At 41.7% G+C, this 15,886-nt stretch overlaps 1 protein-coding gene across 1 annotated transcript in view; it reads left to right on the forward strand.

The window, feature by feature from the left end:
• The window catches only part of LOC124788151 (NADPH--cytochrome P450 reductase), a 211,469-nt gene that overhangs the window by 173,860 nt on the left and 21,723 nt on the right, over positions 1-15,886 (forward strand). Inside the window, exons 5-7 of the mRNA XM_047255298.1 lie at positions 9,612-9,736; positions 10,566-10,754; positions 12,011-12,138. Coding sequence (XP_047111254.1) covers positions 9,612-9,736; positions 10,566-10,754; positions 12,011-12,138 — 442 coding nt within the window. The remainder of the gene's footprint in view (positions 1-9,611; positions 9,737-10,565; positions 10,755-12,010; positions 12,139-15,886) is intronic.

Here is a 15,886-nt window from a genome sequence, read left to right on the forward strand (position 1 = left end):
ATTCGATTATAAAGAGTACTTTTTTTACGTAAAAAGAAAGTGCCACTTATTCCTATAGAAGGCAAATTGATCAAAACTAGAAGAAAAGTTCGTATAATGATATGCCCGGAGATAAATACTTGTTGATATGTGGGCCAATCTGTTCTCTCACTCCTGTCTGTCTGTTACGTAGTAGTATACATCACAGGTAGTGCTGCATCCTGACATATCCTTCAGCCCTGGTGCCTCACTTCCATGATTACTCGAGAATTTGCGTCTGCCTATACGTGCGTATTGCGGCAATTTAGTATACCATCTTGTGAATCCTGAATACTACACATTACTCGCCTAAAACGAATGACGCACTCTTTGAAATACACATGGCTCCATTCAGATTGCCTCACATGCATTGCTCACATGCTCTTGTAACGCCTGCACATTGTCGATGGGCTGGGCATACACCAAGCCTTTAAAGGTCTCCATAGCCAGAAAACCTACGGATTCAGGTCTGATGCATAGGGAAGTCAAGTAATTCATCGCCCAGAAATCGGTGATACTCAGTATCTGTTAATCTGTTTGGTAAAGTGTATGGACTTAGTCCCACTGACAATTCCTGCCCATACACTGATCGTAATGCTTCATTTACACTATTTCTCGAGGATTTGCGCCTGCCACAATGTGCGAATTGTGGTAATTTAGTATGCCACCTCTTGTGACTCCGGAACACAACATATTACTCGTCACAACTAAAACGGCCCGTATCTCCGCAGATATTTATTTCCGGAGGAATTTTCCTTCCATTTTTGACCAGTACTGCCCCATGTAGGAATATCTGACACTGTTTTGAACACTCTGTATATTTACTCAAACATATTTTCGACATGTGCTAAAACAGGGTGACATATCCTTCACATTTGGACCTTCTTTGTTACTGAGATTATGAGGAATTTTTTGAAACATTCTGGAATGGCTACACAAAAAAAAAAATAGTAGGGAAAGTAGACACCAGACCGAGAGAGGAGCAATCTTAAGGAAATGTAACTCATCCACCAAGGAAGTGGCTTATAAGGTGCTTGTTCGACTAGTTCTCGAGTACTTCTCATTAATATGGGATCCTTAACAGGTAAGACTGATATAAGAAACAGAGAAGACTCAACGAAGAGCGGCGCGCTTGTTTAGTCGGCGCGAGAGCTTCATCGAGACGCTCAATAGATTCCAGTGGCAGACGTTACAACAGACGTCGTTCATCATGGAGAGGTTTGCTATTAAAATTTCGAGAGAGCACTTTCCGGGAAGAATCTGACAACATATTACACTACTGGTCATTAAAATTCCTGCACCAAGAGGAAATACAGATGATAAACGGGTATTCATTGGACAAATATATTATACTAGAACTGACATGTGATTACATTTTCACGCAAATTGGGTGCATACATCCTGAAAAATCAGTACCCAGAACAACCACCTCTGGCCGTAATAACGGCCTTGATACGCCTGGACATTGAGTCAAACAGAGCTTGGATGGGGTGTACAGGTACAGCTGCCCATGCAGCTTCAACATGATACCACAGTTCATCAAGAGTAGTGACTGGCGTATTGTGATGAGCCAGTTGCTCGGCCACCACTGACCACACGTTTTCAATTGGTGACAGATCTGGAGAATGTGCTGGCCAGGGCAGCAGTGGAACATTTTCTGTATCCAGAAAGGCCCGCAACCTGCAACATGCGGTCGTGCATTACCCTGCTGAAATGTAGGGTTTCGCAGGGATCGAATGAAGGGTAGAGCCACAGAAGTAACACATCTGAAATGGAACGTCCACTGTTCAAAGTGCCGTCAATGCGAACTAGAGGTTCAAAAAATCAAATGTGTGTGAAATCTTATGGGACTTAACTGCTAAGGTCATCAGTCCCTAAGCTTACACACTACTTAACCTAAATTATCCTAAGGACAAACATACACACCCATGCCCGAGGGAGGACTCGAACCTCCGCCGGGACCAGCCGCACAGTCCATGACTGCAGCGCCTTAGACCGTTCGGCTAGAACAAGAGGTGACAGAGACCTGTAACCAAGGGCACCCCATACCATCACGCCGGGTGATACGCCAGTATAGCGATGACGAATACACGCTTCCAATGTGCGTTCACCGCGATGTCGCCAAACACGGATGCGACCATCATGATGCTGTAAACAGAACCTGGATTCATCCGAAAAAATGACATTGACATTTTGCCATTCGTGCACCCAGGTTCCTCGTTGAATACACCATCGCAGGCGCTCCTGTCTGTGATGCAGTGTCAAGGGTAACCGCAGCCGTGGTCTCCGAGCTGATGCTGCTTCAAACGTCGTCGAACTGTTGGTGCAGATGGTTGTTGTCTTGCAAACGTCCCCATCTGTTGGCTCAGGTATCGAGACGTGGCTGCACGATCCGTTACAGGCATGCGGGTAAGATTCCTGTCATCTCGACTGCTAGTGATACGAGGCCGTTGGGATCCAGCACAGCGTTCCGTATTACCCTCCTTAACCCAACGATTCCATATTCTGCTGACAGTCATTGGATCTCGAGCAACGCGATAAACCGCAATCGCGACAGGCTACAATCCGACCTTTATCAAAGTCGGAAACGTGATGGTACGCATTTCTCCTCCTTACACGAGGCATCACAACAACGTTTCACCAGGCAACGCCGGTCAACTGCTGTTTGTGTATGAGAGATCGGTTGGAAACTTTCCTCATGTCAGCACGTTGTAGGTGTCGCCACCGGCGCTAACCTTGTGTGAATGCTCTGAAACACTATTAAATGCATATCAGAGCATCTCCTTTCTGTCGGTAAAATTTCGCGTCTGTAGCACGTCATCTTCGTGGTGTAGCAATTTTAATGGCCAGTAGTGTACTTCAGCGTGTTCGTCGCCACATAAACGCAAATGAACTAATCCTTTTCCATGGCAACGCAAGGCCTCAAAGAAGTTCGCGCAATAGAGACGAGCTCAAAAATCTGTATTGGACTGTTGTTCCTTGTCCACCGCGCAGCCCGGATCTCGCGCCTTCCGACTCCCATGTGTTTGGCCCGTGGAAGGATACACTCCCCGGGAAGCATTACGTGGATAACGAGGACGTTATTGATGCAACAAGCCGTTGGCTCAGCATCGACGTGCAGGCATACAGGCTGTCCCAGTAGGATGGCTTAAGGCTGTCGCCTTGAACGGATCGGATGTGTTAAAAAGTAGTGCTTTGTAGCTAAAGGAAGGGGGAGTAATATGTTGTATTAGAATCCTGAATAAAACCAATCTACTTTCAGGAAATAAAAATCAGTTCTCCAGTCACATAATCACATTCTGGTGCTATATCAGTTTTCACTCCTTTTACAACCTTTAGATGCTCTTCCTTTTCTTGCAGCGTGCCCTAGCATCTTTCTTGCTATGCTGTTTTCAAGATTTTTCATATAATTTTCCTTGTTTCTTTCTCCCACTTGCAGAAGAAACATCAGCACCTAAAAGGATGTTTCCTGCGTACATTAACGACTGTATTAATAATAGTATTATGAATAATATTACAAGTCTTATTTATTGAAAGGCTCTAGTAAAACGAAGCAAATTAAAATCCTAACGCTAATGCTAGAATGTATTGTACTTCTCCACATATTCTTAAATGCGTGCGAACCAAAAGCGAAGCCTTCGAAAACGTTCAGTGTCAAAAGTCGCCGTCTCGATTTTGGAAGCAGTGTTGCAAAGACATGACAAATTGTGCATGTTGTTAAGGTCGCCACGGTTTCTTCAGGTTAGTAACGTATAATGGGCACCCCCCACCCCCGCAGTGTGTACTCTCGGGATTACCGGTAGTTTCCCGCTTAAGCGTTTGGCATAGATAACCTGCGCACTGATGAAGGTGACACGCATTAACATTACTGTAGGCAAGAGTGCGGCGTTTAAAGTATAAGCGTCAGAAGTTTTGAAACAGACAGTTTCATACTGCCGCTCCGGTGTGCTATCTGAGGAAGCATCAGCCGTTGACCTCGCGAGCCGGTGGCAGCTCGGGCAACGCACCGAGGAGACATCTGACCATCGCGAAGACCGCAGCTGACCCGACCTGCTTATCTCTCTCTACCTTTTCTTAGACTACAGCTTCTGACGACTCGCCCGTACTCTTTCCAGTATCAGCACACCCCTGTCAGTCGAAAGTGATGGGTTTACAGATTCTACGAGGGGCACTCATAAAGTTTTAACAATCGCTTTGAAAAAAAATTAAGCTGCGATCATGAAACTTGGTGATGGTGTTAGAGCATTTCTATATATCCGTCCTTCAGTGTGGCACAATTTTCCGACGACGGATGACCTGTCGGGGATCTTGGTTACAGAGGTCTGCATTTTGACCTTTCACGGAACATTCCACCCAAGAAAGCATATCGTTGTCATTATGGACATGCCTGCCACGCAATGATTTCTTCACATGAAGAAAGAAAAAGTCACTAGGTGCCATATCAGAATAATACCGGGAGGGGGTAGGAGGGGGGGGGATTTGAAAGCCCAAAGAAAGCAGTATGTGTGTTCTGTGCAGAATGAACTGTGGCAGTGTCGTGAAGCAAAAACACTGGTTCTGTTGATGCTTTGTCTTGACGACTTCTCGCAAAAAACAAAAAAAAAAACCTCAGCATCTCCGTTGTCTACGGAGCTTGGGCCTTGTTTCATTTTCGTCAGTGACGAATCCACGGATTTACGCCGCTTACTGTGCTCCTTCGTCTCGTGATAGGCTCTTTACTTGTCCATGATAATCACGCGGCCAAAGAAGTCATTTGGACTGACCTGGCAGTTGCATTTCCTGTGAGCAGTGCAGAACACTGTGACCTTTTTCATGTTCAAAATGTAAGAGATTTCAAAATGTAATTATTTTTCACTTTCCCCCCTTCTTCTGGATAACGATACGCCGGTCTTCGAGCACCAGGATATCCACTTCCCTTGCGATTCCCGGTTCTTCACGGAGAGATGGACTGCCGCGTCGTTCTTCGGACTTGCTTGACCACTCAGTGCCGAATTAAGCCAGCAGGAAGCCTGTAGCAAAGGCTACGAAGAAACCACTGATTTGCTTTACACTCAAAGTTTAGGATATAAAATGAAACAGTAGTTTACAAAAAAGACTTTTCCTGATTATTGATTATGCAAGTCAAATCAATGTCTCTAATCAAAACCCATTACATGTTCATTAAGGTGAGATCGTCCAGACATTCTTGTCCGACGGTGACTGTTAACTCATTTTTAATGCGCTTTGTTGAAACAACGTTCTCCATTGTCCTTAATGATCATCAGACAAGTAAATGCGCAAGATTATTTGTACATTTGGGAAACAAGATTCTAATGAATTTTCTATCAAAAGTTTGCAAAATTGCAGTTTCAGTGGCTCGTGCTTCATGCTGTCAGCAGCACTCACATCCGTTTTGAGCAGCTCAACGAACTGCCCCAGTTTGTCAGCTAAGTTTTCTTCCAAATCGACTGGGTAAGCACTGACGATAATTTGAGTGCTTTTCAATATCTCTTCTGCTATCAAGGTTAAATTGAAGAGGTATTCCATCTCACAGATGGTCAGCACTTTGCCTTTCGCTTCAATGTCTCAGATGTGAAGCACATTGCTTGGGCGTATCTGTGTTCGTAAAGGCTGTAACTCGTGGTGTCTTGATCAGACTACTGCAGCGAAAGGCAGCGCTAGTTGCTTAGAAGCGTTCTAGGGTTTCATTCCAAGCGATAGTCATTATTATCGTATTCTGAAGTAAATTAATTACAACGATAACATTTTATCATCAGATCAAACACTGTTAGCTGTAGAAATTACTTGTGTGTTTTTACTCGGTAACGTATATAAACAAAACAAATAAGCTCACCTTATTCTTCAGTGCTTCTCGTGTTTTCGTCGGCACAGTCTTAATACCTTCTACTGTTGGTGAACGGTAGTATATATTCTATTATTCCACAGTCACCTGGAAAGAAACAACAAAACATAAGAAACGCAGGAACCGCTAAACAACACGTTGTACAACAAAGGTCCAGCAAGAAAGCAACCAACACTCTAGACGACTCATATCAAAAGTAATGTAAGAAAAGCAGGTTTATCCTAGTAGTAATGAACGACTTACAGAAATAACTACGGCGTCCGTTAATTACTTTCTTACTGGAAATCAATGGAACCATCTTCCAAGTATCGTCGTGTGTCGACTTATGACACACAATGTATGATGTGGCTAACGCTCAGATTTTGAAATGAGCTAAAATTGTTAGTACTCATTTTAATTAAATTTGGACACCGCTGTATTTCCATTGGACGGCAGGTAGAATACCACTCATATCTATCTTGACATGTTTTTTTTTACACCCAAGCCCGGGACCTGCAGCTTCTGGTAACTCTGGCTACATGGCTTTATCCCGCACTTTAACCACTGTGTCATACGATGGCGCGTTGTTGCCATACACTTCCAGCATTTCGGCGTGAATTTCTGCAGCGTTTTTCACCTTCAAACTCGGGAAGCGAATTCCGGCGCGATATTTCACTTCAACAAAATGGGGTGCTCCGTTTCGTTTGGGCCCTAGTGCCATGCTACGGAACAGTGGCGCTTGGATTTCTATGCTTATCACGACCTTACGCATGTTCCTGCAAACCCACACACAATATAATTTTTTTGTTTTTCGACGTGATAAAACTTTGATGAACACTTGTACCATGATATTTTCAACTCCCTCTTTACCAGAAACATGCTGCACAAGATTCTGTTTGTTGCGAGTTCAGGGTTCGAATCAGTTTAAGGTCCAAACGAAACAAGCAGACGCTTCGGGCGCCAAGCCGAGACGCTCGAGCGAGAAAGAGGGGGGGGGGGGGGGGAGGGGGGTTTAGTGCTAAAAGATAAATTGCTATGTGGAAAAATTTATTCGAACCGGCTCTGTGAGAGTGCATCAGATTTCCCACGTATCTTTTGTTCCTGTTGCACTGTCCCTCGCTACTGTTCACAAAATGGCAATTTGATGGAACCAGATGACGGGGTGGGGGCCCTTCTCCTAAAGGAGGGAAATTGAATCAAGACTTCAAGGAAACTTCCTCAGTGTGAATATTCTGTTGAACTGTAGCTGCAGCTGAAGACAATCGCTGTCAAATGACGGAATTATTTTGTTGATTCTTGATGGTTGAATTATTCTTGCAGAAGAAGAAGACTGGTAAAGCAGGAGGATGTCATTGAAGACCTTGAGAGCTATAAAATCCTACCGATTAAATTGCAAAGTGTGATACATGACATGACTCTTACGCATGATGTCTTCCTGGTATGCAGCCATTTCCTTGAGTGTTTCTTGGCACAATATTTTGCAAACGTAATTCACCATCGTCATAAGGTGCTCCCCAGTGGTTGTTCAATGGTACCGACTGCTGAGAAAAACCAATGCCATGTACTGAACCTTCGAGTTTTGATGAGGACTAAATCTCATGACTTCCTTCAGATGTTGCTGGTAATACTTGTTTCTCCATTATTCTGGTTGTTTTCTGTTTTCTTTCTGTGGGCTGATGACAGAACATTTCTGGTGTTAGCTGACACCAAATAAGGCTACTCTTTGAGGTCTTCTAGTTGTCTCTATACTCCACGGGGGGGGGGGGGGGGGGGGCTGGTTTATGAGACCTGATGACAGTTTTTCATTCTACTTTTCGCTGGCATTGGTGGCCATTGCTTTCCACATCTCACTTTCGGCAGTGAAAGCACCTCGTAGGAAGTACCTCCTCAGTAATATCAGGTTCAAACTTACCTCTGTGTGGATGGTATCTGACATGGAAGTTGATTTGATATTGAACAAAACAAGCAATCTCCTTAAATATTAAAAATCACTTCAACTTGTGAAATGTTGCAATTTACAGTATTCCACTACAGTTCAGCATATCATTCATCAACCTAACAACTAGGATGAGGAAGGTACAATGTATGGTGTATGAACACATCCATCATCTGGAGCAACCGTGCAGTTCAGATGTCAGTAAACATGGTATAGAGCTTCATCATTTCATATTAAAATGTAACAAAATCTCTGGCACAGATGCCAGTACTCTGGGTTAGTGTAACCAGTTGCAGTTTGTCAAATTGGCAGAAATCCATAGGAGTGAGACAGTGGGTATGAACTCAGCAAATTCTGGGATTATGCCATAAAATCGTTGAAAGGGCAGAAGTGAGATCAGATAATTCCAATAGTAGCGTAAGCTCTTGACAGTTCATCTGGCCACCAGCCTTCACCTGTGGGATTAGACATGGTGCAGAAAACCTTGGATGGTCCAGAAGCACCTGGAAACAGTGACTGCAGGACCTCGAAATGCCAAAAAGGGAATGGCAGTGTGTGGTAATCATCTACATCTACATCCATATTCCGCAAGCCACCTGACTGTGTGGCGGAGGGTACCTTGAGTACCTCTATCGGTTCTCCCTTCTATTCCATTCTCGTATTGTTCGTGGAAAGGAGGATTGTCGGTATGCCTCTGTGTGGGCTCTAATCTCTCTGATTTTATCCTCATGGTCTCTTCGCGAGATATACGTAGGAGGGAGCAATATACTGCTTGACTCTTCGGTGAAGGTATGTTCTCGAAACTTTGACAAAAGCCCGTACCGAGCTACTGAGCGTCTCTCCTGCAGAGTCTTCCACTGGAGTTTATCTATCATCTCCGTAACGCTTTCGCGATTACTAAATGATCCTGTAACTAAGCGCGCTGCTCTCCGTTGGATCTTCTCTATATCTTCTATCAACCCTATCTGGTACGGATCCCACACTGCTGAGCAGTATTCAAGCAGTGGGCGAACAAGCGTACTGTAACCTACGTCCTTTGTTTTCGGATTGCATTTCCTTAGGATTCTTCCAGTGAATCTGTCTGGCATCTGCTTTACCGACGATCAACATTATATGATCATTCCATTTTAAATCACTCCTAATGTGTACTCCCAGTAATCACCACATATAAAAAGATTGCCAAATTATCTGTGATTTAGTGCAGTAGGGAACACTAGATGACATCTAAGTTTTATGCATCAAAATATTGTGCCAAGAAGACCAAGGAACTGGTGGCATACCCTAATGGAATACACATGTTTAGAACAGCAACAGATGTGTCCAATACCTACAGTATATAGAATGATACTATGTTACTCTGTATTAACTAGTACTCAAAAGCTTGCGAAATCTGATCTCATATAGTTTTCTGACACATCATTGTCCATATCTTATCAAACAAAAGCTCTGTTACTTAGGGGACGGTGTTGAACTATTGCTTTTGTGCTTATTGCTAATGGTCAGAATCGAAGGAAGCAATTATTTGTGCCTGTGAACCATACTCTTTTTCACATTTCTGATTTCTTTCTTGATGAGTTTCCCCACTCATTGCTTCCCCGCATGTAAACCAAACTTCTTTTTTTTTTATTGCAAGGCTACACATGCCCAGGCACACAAATACTACCACTTGCACACTTGTGCACACACGCAAAATACATTTCTCGTTGTCATCAATGAAATTTGAATACTTTTCCTTCCTTCTAATTTAGTATGTGTGAACTTCCTCTGACCATTTTTTGAGCTGGCCTAGAGATTTCTGCACTTTTGTTGTTTATATCACTCGCTTTTCTGTTGCAGGTGTTTGGGCTGGGCAATAAGACATACGAGCACTACAATGAGGTGGCCAAGTACATTGACAAGAGGCTGGAAGACCTAGGCGCAACACGTGTCTACGAAATGGGCCTTGGCGACGATGATGCCAAGTGAGTACAATCACTTTGTTAAAATACAGGCTTAGTCTCACGAATCAGAGCACCAAACTTTTGGTGGCAATTGTTAAAGCACGTAGTGGCCATGAAAGTGTGGACTTGTGGCAGAACCTCCACATTATTTGCTTAAGAGGTGGCGCAGGATGACTAGCTAACAATTTACACAAATAATATTGACTTTAACTGGACGTTATCTCTTTGCTGCCTCATTTTATGGACATTGTTAGTACCTGATTATGCTGAAGTGGCAGTACCTGCAATTTCACTGCTGTAATTTGCATACAACCATTTGATGTGACTTGCCTGAAATGTAATTATGGAGAACAACAGATCAAGGGAACATTGCTTAGGTGTTGTGCCACATTTATTCATACTGTAGTGAATGTGATCACCATCCAACAATGAGTCCTGGAGCTTCAATACTTTACTGTTGAACCTTTAAACAGGTGTGTGTCTGATTGATATGGCTAACTGAGTGGAAAGGTCTTTTTATTCTCTGAGTGGTGTTGTGGCTACTGTACATCATGTGAGATAAATGCATGGAGGGAGGGAAGAGGGGGGGGGGGGGAGTGAGTGAGTGAGTTAGTTAGTTAGTTAGTTAGTTAGTTAGTTAGTTAGTTAGTTAGTTAGTTAGTTAGTTAGTTAGTTAGTTAGTTAGTTAGTTAGTTAGTTAGTTAGTTAGTTAGTTAGTTAGTTAGTTAGTTAGTTAGTTAGTTAGTTAGTTAGTTAGTTAGTTAGTTAGTTAGTTAGTTAGTTAGTTAGTTAGTTAGTTAGTTAGTTAGTTAGTTGTTTTACTCATCTTATCTTATTCTCATTCTCACAGTATTGAAGACGATTTTATCACATGGAAGGATCAGTTTTGGCCAGCTGTTTGTGAATTCTTTGGTATAGAATCCACTGGTGAAGATGTTAGTGTGCGGCAATATCGACTCACTGAGCACGACTCCATTTCACCTGATAAGATCTACACAGGAGAAGTAGCACGGCTGCATTCACTTGCAAACCAGAGACCGTGAGTAGAAGATTTTCATTTTCAGGTTTCTTAATGTTCCAATACTTTCAGTTTATAAGCTAAATTATATTTTGAGCAACCTCTGAGGACATAAACATAATTTTTTATTTTAAAAATCTTTATTGCTTCCTTGGTTGTACGGTAATAATAGGAACATGTACAAACAAAACACACTCTTTCCAGCTCAGCAATTTTGTGACTTGTGTCCTTTCCCTGTGTCTGAACAACAATTGCAGCTTTCTTTTGATGCAAGCTGTAAGCTGCGTATCATATTCATGTAATAACACGAACACAGATGAGTTTCTTTCATGATCTTTCTTACTTTATGGTGCATCAGTCTTCTTTACTTCTTTTATGGCAATATGTTAAAAATGAAGTACAAGGGTTGGAACTTCAATAGTGGCAACTATTTATTCACAACTAATACAAGAGTGTTACATGTTTGCACCTGTTATTGTCCTTCAAAGCAGTCACCAACATTGTGTAGAACCAGTTGCCAGCGATGTGGAAGGCATAGTAAACCGTTAGCAGAGCCTGTTCTATTGATGGTGCAAATGGAGTGGTCTAAAGTTATGGTGATTCTCGTGTATGACTGTGATGGTGTTATCCCAATGCATTACGTTCCTCCACGGCAGACCATCAGTGCACAGTATTACTGTTCATTTTTGGAGCATCACCTGCGACCAGCTTTGCGAAAGAAGTGGCGACACTTTCTGCGCAATCCACCCATCATTTTGCACGACAGTGCGCGGGCACATACAGCGCAAGCTGTGGCCGCTCTGTTTGGTCGATGGAACTGGGAAGTACTGTACCATCCACCATATTCCCTGGACTCGAGTCCTTGTGACTTTGATTTGATTCCGAAGATGAAGGAAGCACTTCATGGCATTCGCTTCAGAACTGTTCCAGAGATTCGACAGGCAGTAGACTGCTCCATTCACACCATCAACAGAACAGATTCTGCTAATGGTATATTATGCCTTCCACATCGCTGGCAATGAGTTCTACACAATGCTGGTGACTACTTCGAAGGACAGTAACAGATGCAAACATGTAAATTTTGTGTATCAGTTGTGAATAAATAGTTGCCACTATTTAAGTTCCAACCTTCGTATATAATAATAGTGTTATTATTGATTCCTCATGTTAAGAACAATAATTTTAATGTTTAATGGGTACATGACAGTACAAAAATAGTAACAACACTTAAATATTAAGATTAGATGAAGAGATAAATGAATACTTTTATTTTTCAGCCCATATGATGCAAAGAACCCGTTTCTTGCACCAGTTAAAGTCAACAGAGAACTTCATAAGGCTGGTGATCGATCCTGCATGCATATAGAATTTGATATTGAGGGATCCAAAATGAGATACGATTCAGGTACAGTGAACATTCGGTATTTCTTTTATTGACTACATCGAATAAATCTCCCTGAATGATAAATGTGCATTACTTTATGAATACTTCTTTTATTTTGCCAAAGGTGTAACCAGGACCTGGATGGGAAGGGTGGGAAGAGGGGGGAGCAAATCACTTCAGCTGAAAGGAAAACCTCATAAATATCTTTATACCAGGAAAAAACAATTGGGTTCTAGCAGGGCAGGAAGATGTGACAGCTGAAGTTACACAAAAAAATGATTATCATAATCAATATTCTTATTTATATTTACTTTAATTGGAATATTTTATTATAAATTTATCTACTTAGAACTGCATATCTTGTTATGTGATCCTGCCATCTATTCTTCAGCAGTACCTCTGTAGTACAAGTTTTCAAAAACTTCTATTTTCTTCTTCTATATACTGTCCGTTGTTCACATTTCATTTATGTATAAGCTTACATTGCAGGCATATAGCTTCAGAAAAGATCTCCAAACACTTACATTTATTTTAAATGTCAGCTTCTTTTAAACACTTTCCTTGCTGCTTCCTGTTTGCATTTTATATCCTCTCTTCGTTGGCCGACATCAGTTATTTTGCTGCCTGAATAGTAAAACTCATGTTCTACTTTGTGTCTCATTCCTTAATTTAATTACTTCAGCAGTACCTTATTTAATTCAACTACATACCAATACTCGTGTATAGCTTTTGTCGTTCATCTTATAATTTCATTTCAAGACACTATCCATCCCATTCAACCACTCTTCCAAATCCTTTGCACTGCTGGAATTGCTCTATGTTATTACCAAACCACAAAGAGTGTTATATCTTCTCCCTGAACTTTAATTCCCTTCCTGTGTTTCTCCTTGCTCAGTTTACAGTTTGAATAACATCAGGGATAGTCTACAACCCTGTCTCACTCCCTTTTCAAGTATTGCTCCCAGTTCATGTCCTTTGACTCTTATAACTGCAGTCTGGTTGCTGTAAAAGTTGGAGATAACCTTTCACTCCTTGTATATTATCACTGCTACCTTCAGAAATTCAGAGAGTGTGTTCCAGTCAACAGTGTCAAAAGTTTTCTCTAACTCTACAAATGCTGTAAATGTAGGTTTGCCTTTCTTCTATGTCGTAGAGTCAGTATTGCCTTGTATGTAGCTGCATCTCTGCTGAAGCCGGACTGACCTTCACCAAAGTCAGCTTCTACCATTCTTCTGTAAATTATTTGACAGTAGTTTGCAATGATGACTTATTAAACTGATGGTATAATAATATTCACACCTGTCTCCTTTGGAATCGGAATTATTGCAGTCTAAAAGAAGATAGATTGCTACTTATGTACCACAAAGATAACACACTAAGTTACAGACAGGCATAATTACGACACTTATGCATAACCTTTCGGCCACAGCATTCATCGAAAAAAGAGAAATGCACACCATTCATTTACATAAGCAAGCGCACCTCATTCACACATGACCGCCAACTCCAACCACTCGGGCCAGAATTATTATTATTATTATTGAAATCTGAAGATATTTCACTTGTCCCATATATTTTGGATAGCAGGTGAAATAGTTTTGTCATGGTATGTTATTCTGTGAATATCAGTAATTCTGTGTGAATGTAGTGTACTCTAGGGGTGTTGTTTAGGCTTGTTTAGAATTCAGTGCTCTTGTCAGATTCTTAAAGTGTGATCAATCTCCAATCTCATCTTCCCTTTCCATGATGTTATCTTCAAGTTTGATTTCTTTTATATATGTCTGCCACCTTACCAGCTTTTCCCTAATTGATTATTACTGCCCACCATCTCAACTCGTGATGTTCATACAGTTCACTTGAATGATATAAAGATATTTGGGAAACACAAAAAAGCTCATTGCACTTAATTTAATATTACTCATATTATACTTATTTTCAAATTGTTGTTACAGACAAATCGATTTCTCAGAGTACTTGATGCTAATAAAAATATTGTTGCAGTTTACTGGGATGGGATTATCAACTGAAGTCTTGCAGTTGGACATACCTAGTAATGAACAGAATACCTATTAAAGTTTCAAACTTTGTCCTAGTGCAGTGTGGTGTATTGATGCACAAATTTCAAGAAACATTTATCTTGTACTTGCGATGACCGCATGATGCTGTAATGGTATGCATGTGAGAAGGCAGATGGTGGGATGTTGCAATGTAGAAAGGAGCAGTGTACCACATGACACTCCAGGCAATAGCAGATTCTATCTTGTCTGTATATAGCATGCATTGCAAGGTGCACATACTACTATTGGCAATGGTTTTCATGTTGGTTTAGGTATTGTGAGGATACTTAGCCACTATAGTGTTAATTATGTATGACATTATGTAAACATGACAGAGCAAGGTATTCTCCGCCTATTCTACATGGAATGCGTCACGCAGCTGACTTCTTAGTTGCACATTATTATAACACAGTCTTCGGGTCTCTCCATCCTTTAAAGATGACCTTTAAATGCATGCTATGTATGGTTCATTATGAAACTGCACATTTTTATCCTGTACTGTGCAAATTTATTACCTGCATTTATGCATGATGATTTTCTGTTGATATGTATAATACAGTAAGCAAAGAAAGCAGATGCAGGACAAACTGCAAAAGTGTCTTGAAAGGTAGGATTAATTGATACATTTACCACTAAATGAGAAAATGGTCTCTGAGGACCTTAATGTCGATGCAGAGCTAAATCCTGATCTCCCTTAAAGTGGAAAAATATGTCTACATCTACATCTACATCTACATCTACATTGATACTCCGCAAGCCACCCAACGGTGTGTGGCGGAGGGCACTTTACGTGCCACTGTCATTACCTCCCTTTCCTGTTCCAGTCGCGTATGGTTCGCGGGAAGAACGACTGTCTGAAAGCCTCCGTGCGCGCTCTAATCTCTCTAATTTTACATTCGTGATCTCCTCGGGAAGTATAAGTAGGGGGAAGCAATATATTCGATACCTCATCCAGAAACGCACCCTCTCGAAACCTGGCGAGCAAGCTACACCGCGATGCAGAGCGCCTCTCTTGCAGAGTCTGCCACTTGAGTTTATTAAACATCTCCGTAACGCTATCACGGTTACCAAATAACCCAGTGACGAAACGCGCCGCTCTTCTTTGGATCTTCTCTATTTCCTCCGTCAACCCGACCTGGTACGGATCTCACACTGATGAGCAATACTCAAGTATAGGTCGAACGAGTGTTTTGTAAGCCACCTCCTTTGTTGATGGACTACATTTTCTAAGCACTCTCCCAATGAATCTCAACCTGGTACCCGCCTTACCAACAATTAGTTTTATATGATCATTCCACTTCAAATCGTTCCGTACGCATACTCCCAGATATTTTACAGAAGTAACTGCTACCAGTGTTTGTTCCGCTATCATATAATCATACAATAAAGGATCCTTCTTTCTATGTATTCGCAATACATTACATTTGTCTATGTTAAGGGTCAGTTGCCACTCCCTGCACCAAGTGCCTATCCGCTGCAGATCTTCCTGTATTTCGCTACAATTTTCTAATGCAGCAATTAAGAATTAAACTATGTAACAAATGAGTGAGCTAGGAGTATACGACTTGCTGCTGCAGCTGCTTATCCAACGCATTTTGGGTAGTGGGAATGGGGTAACAGGATGTTTCTTAATCCTTCGGTTTCTATAAAAAGAATTTATGTGGAAGGTATCGGTTAGTTGCTCTTCTTTTTAAACCGGGCTATGTTCTCCC

This window comes from Schistocerca piceifrons, chromosome 3, assembly GCF_021461385.2.
Source record: "Schistocerca piceifrons isolate TAMUIC-IGC-003096 chromosome 3, iqSchPice1.1, whole genome shotgun sequence".
Taxonomy (NCBI): Eukaryota; Metazoa; Arthropoda; class Insecta; order Orthoptera; family Acrididae; genus Schistocerca; species Schistocerca piceifrons.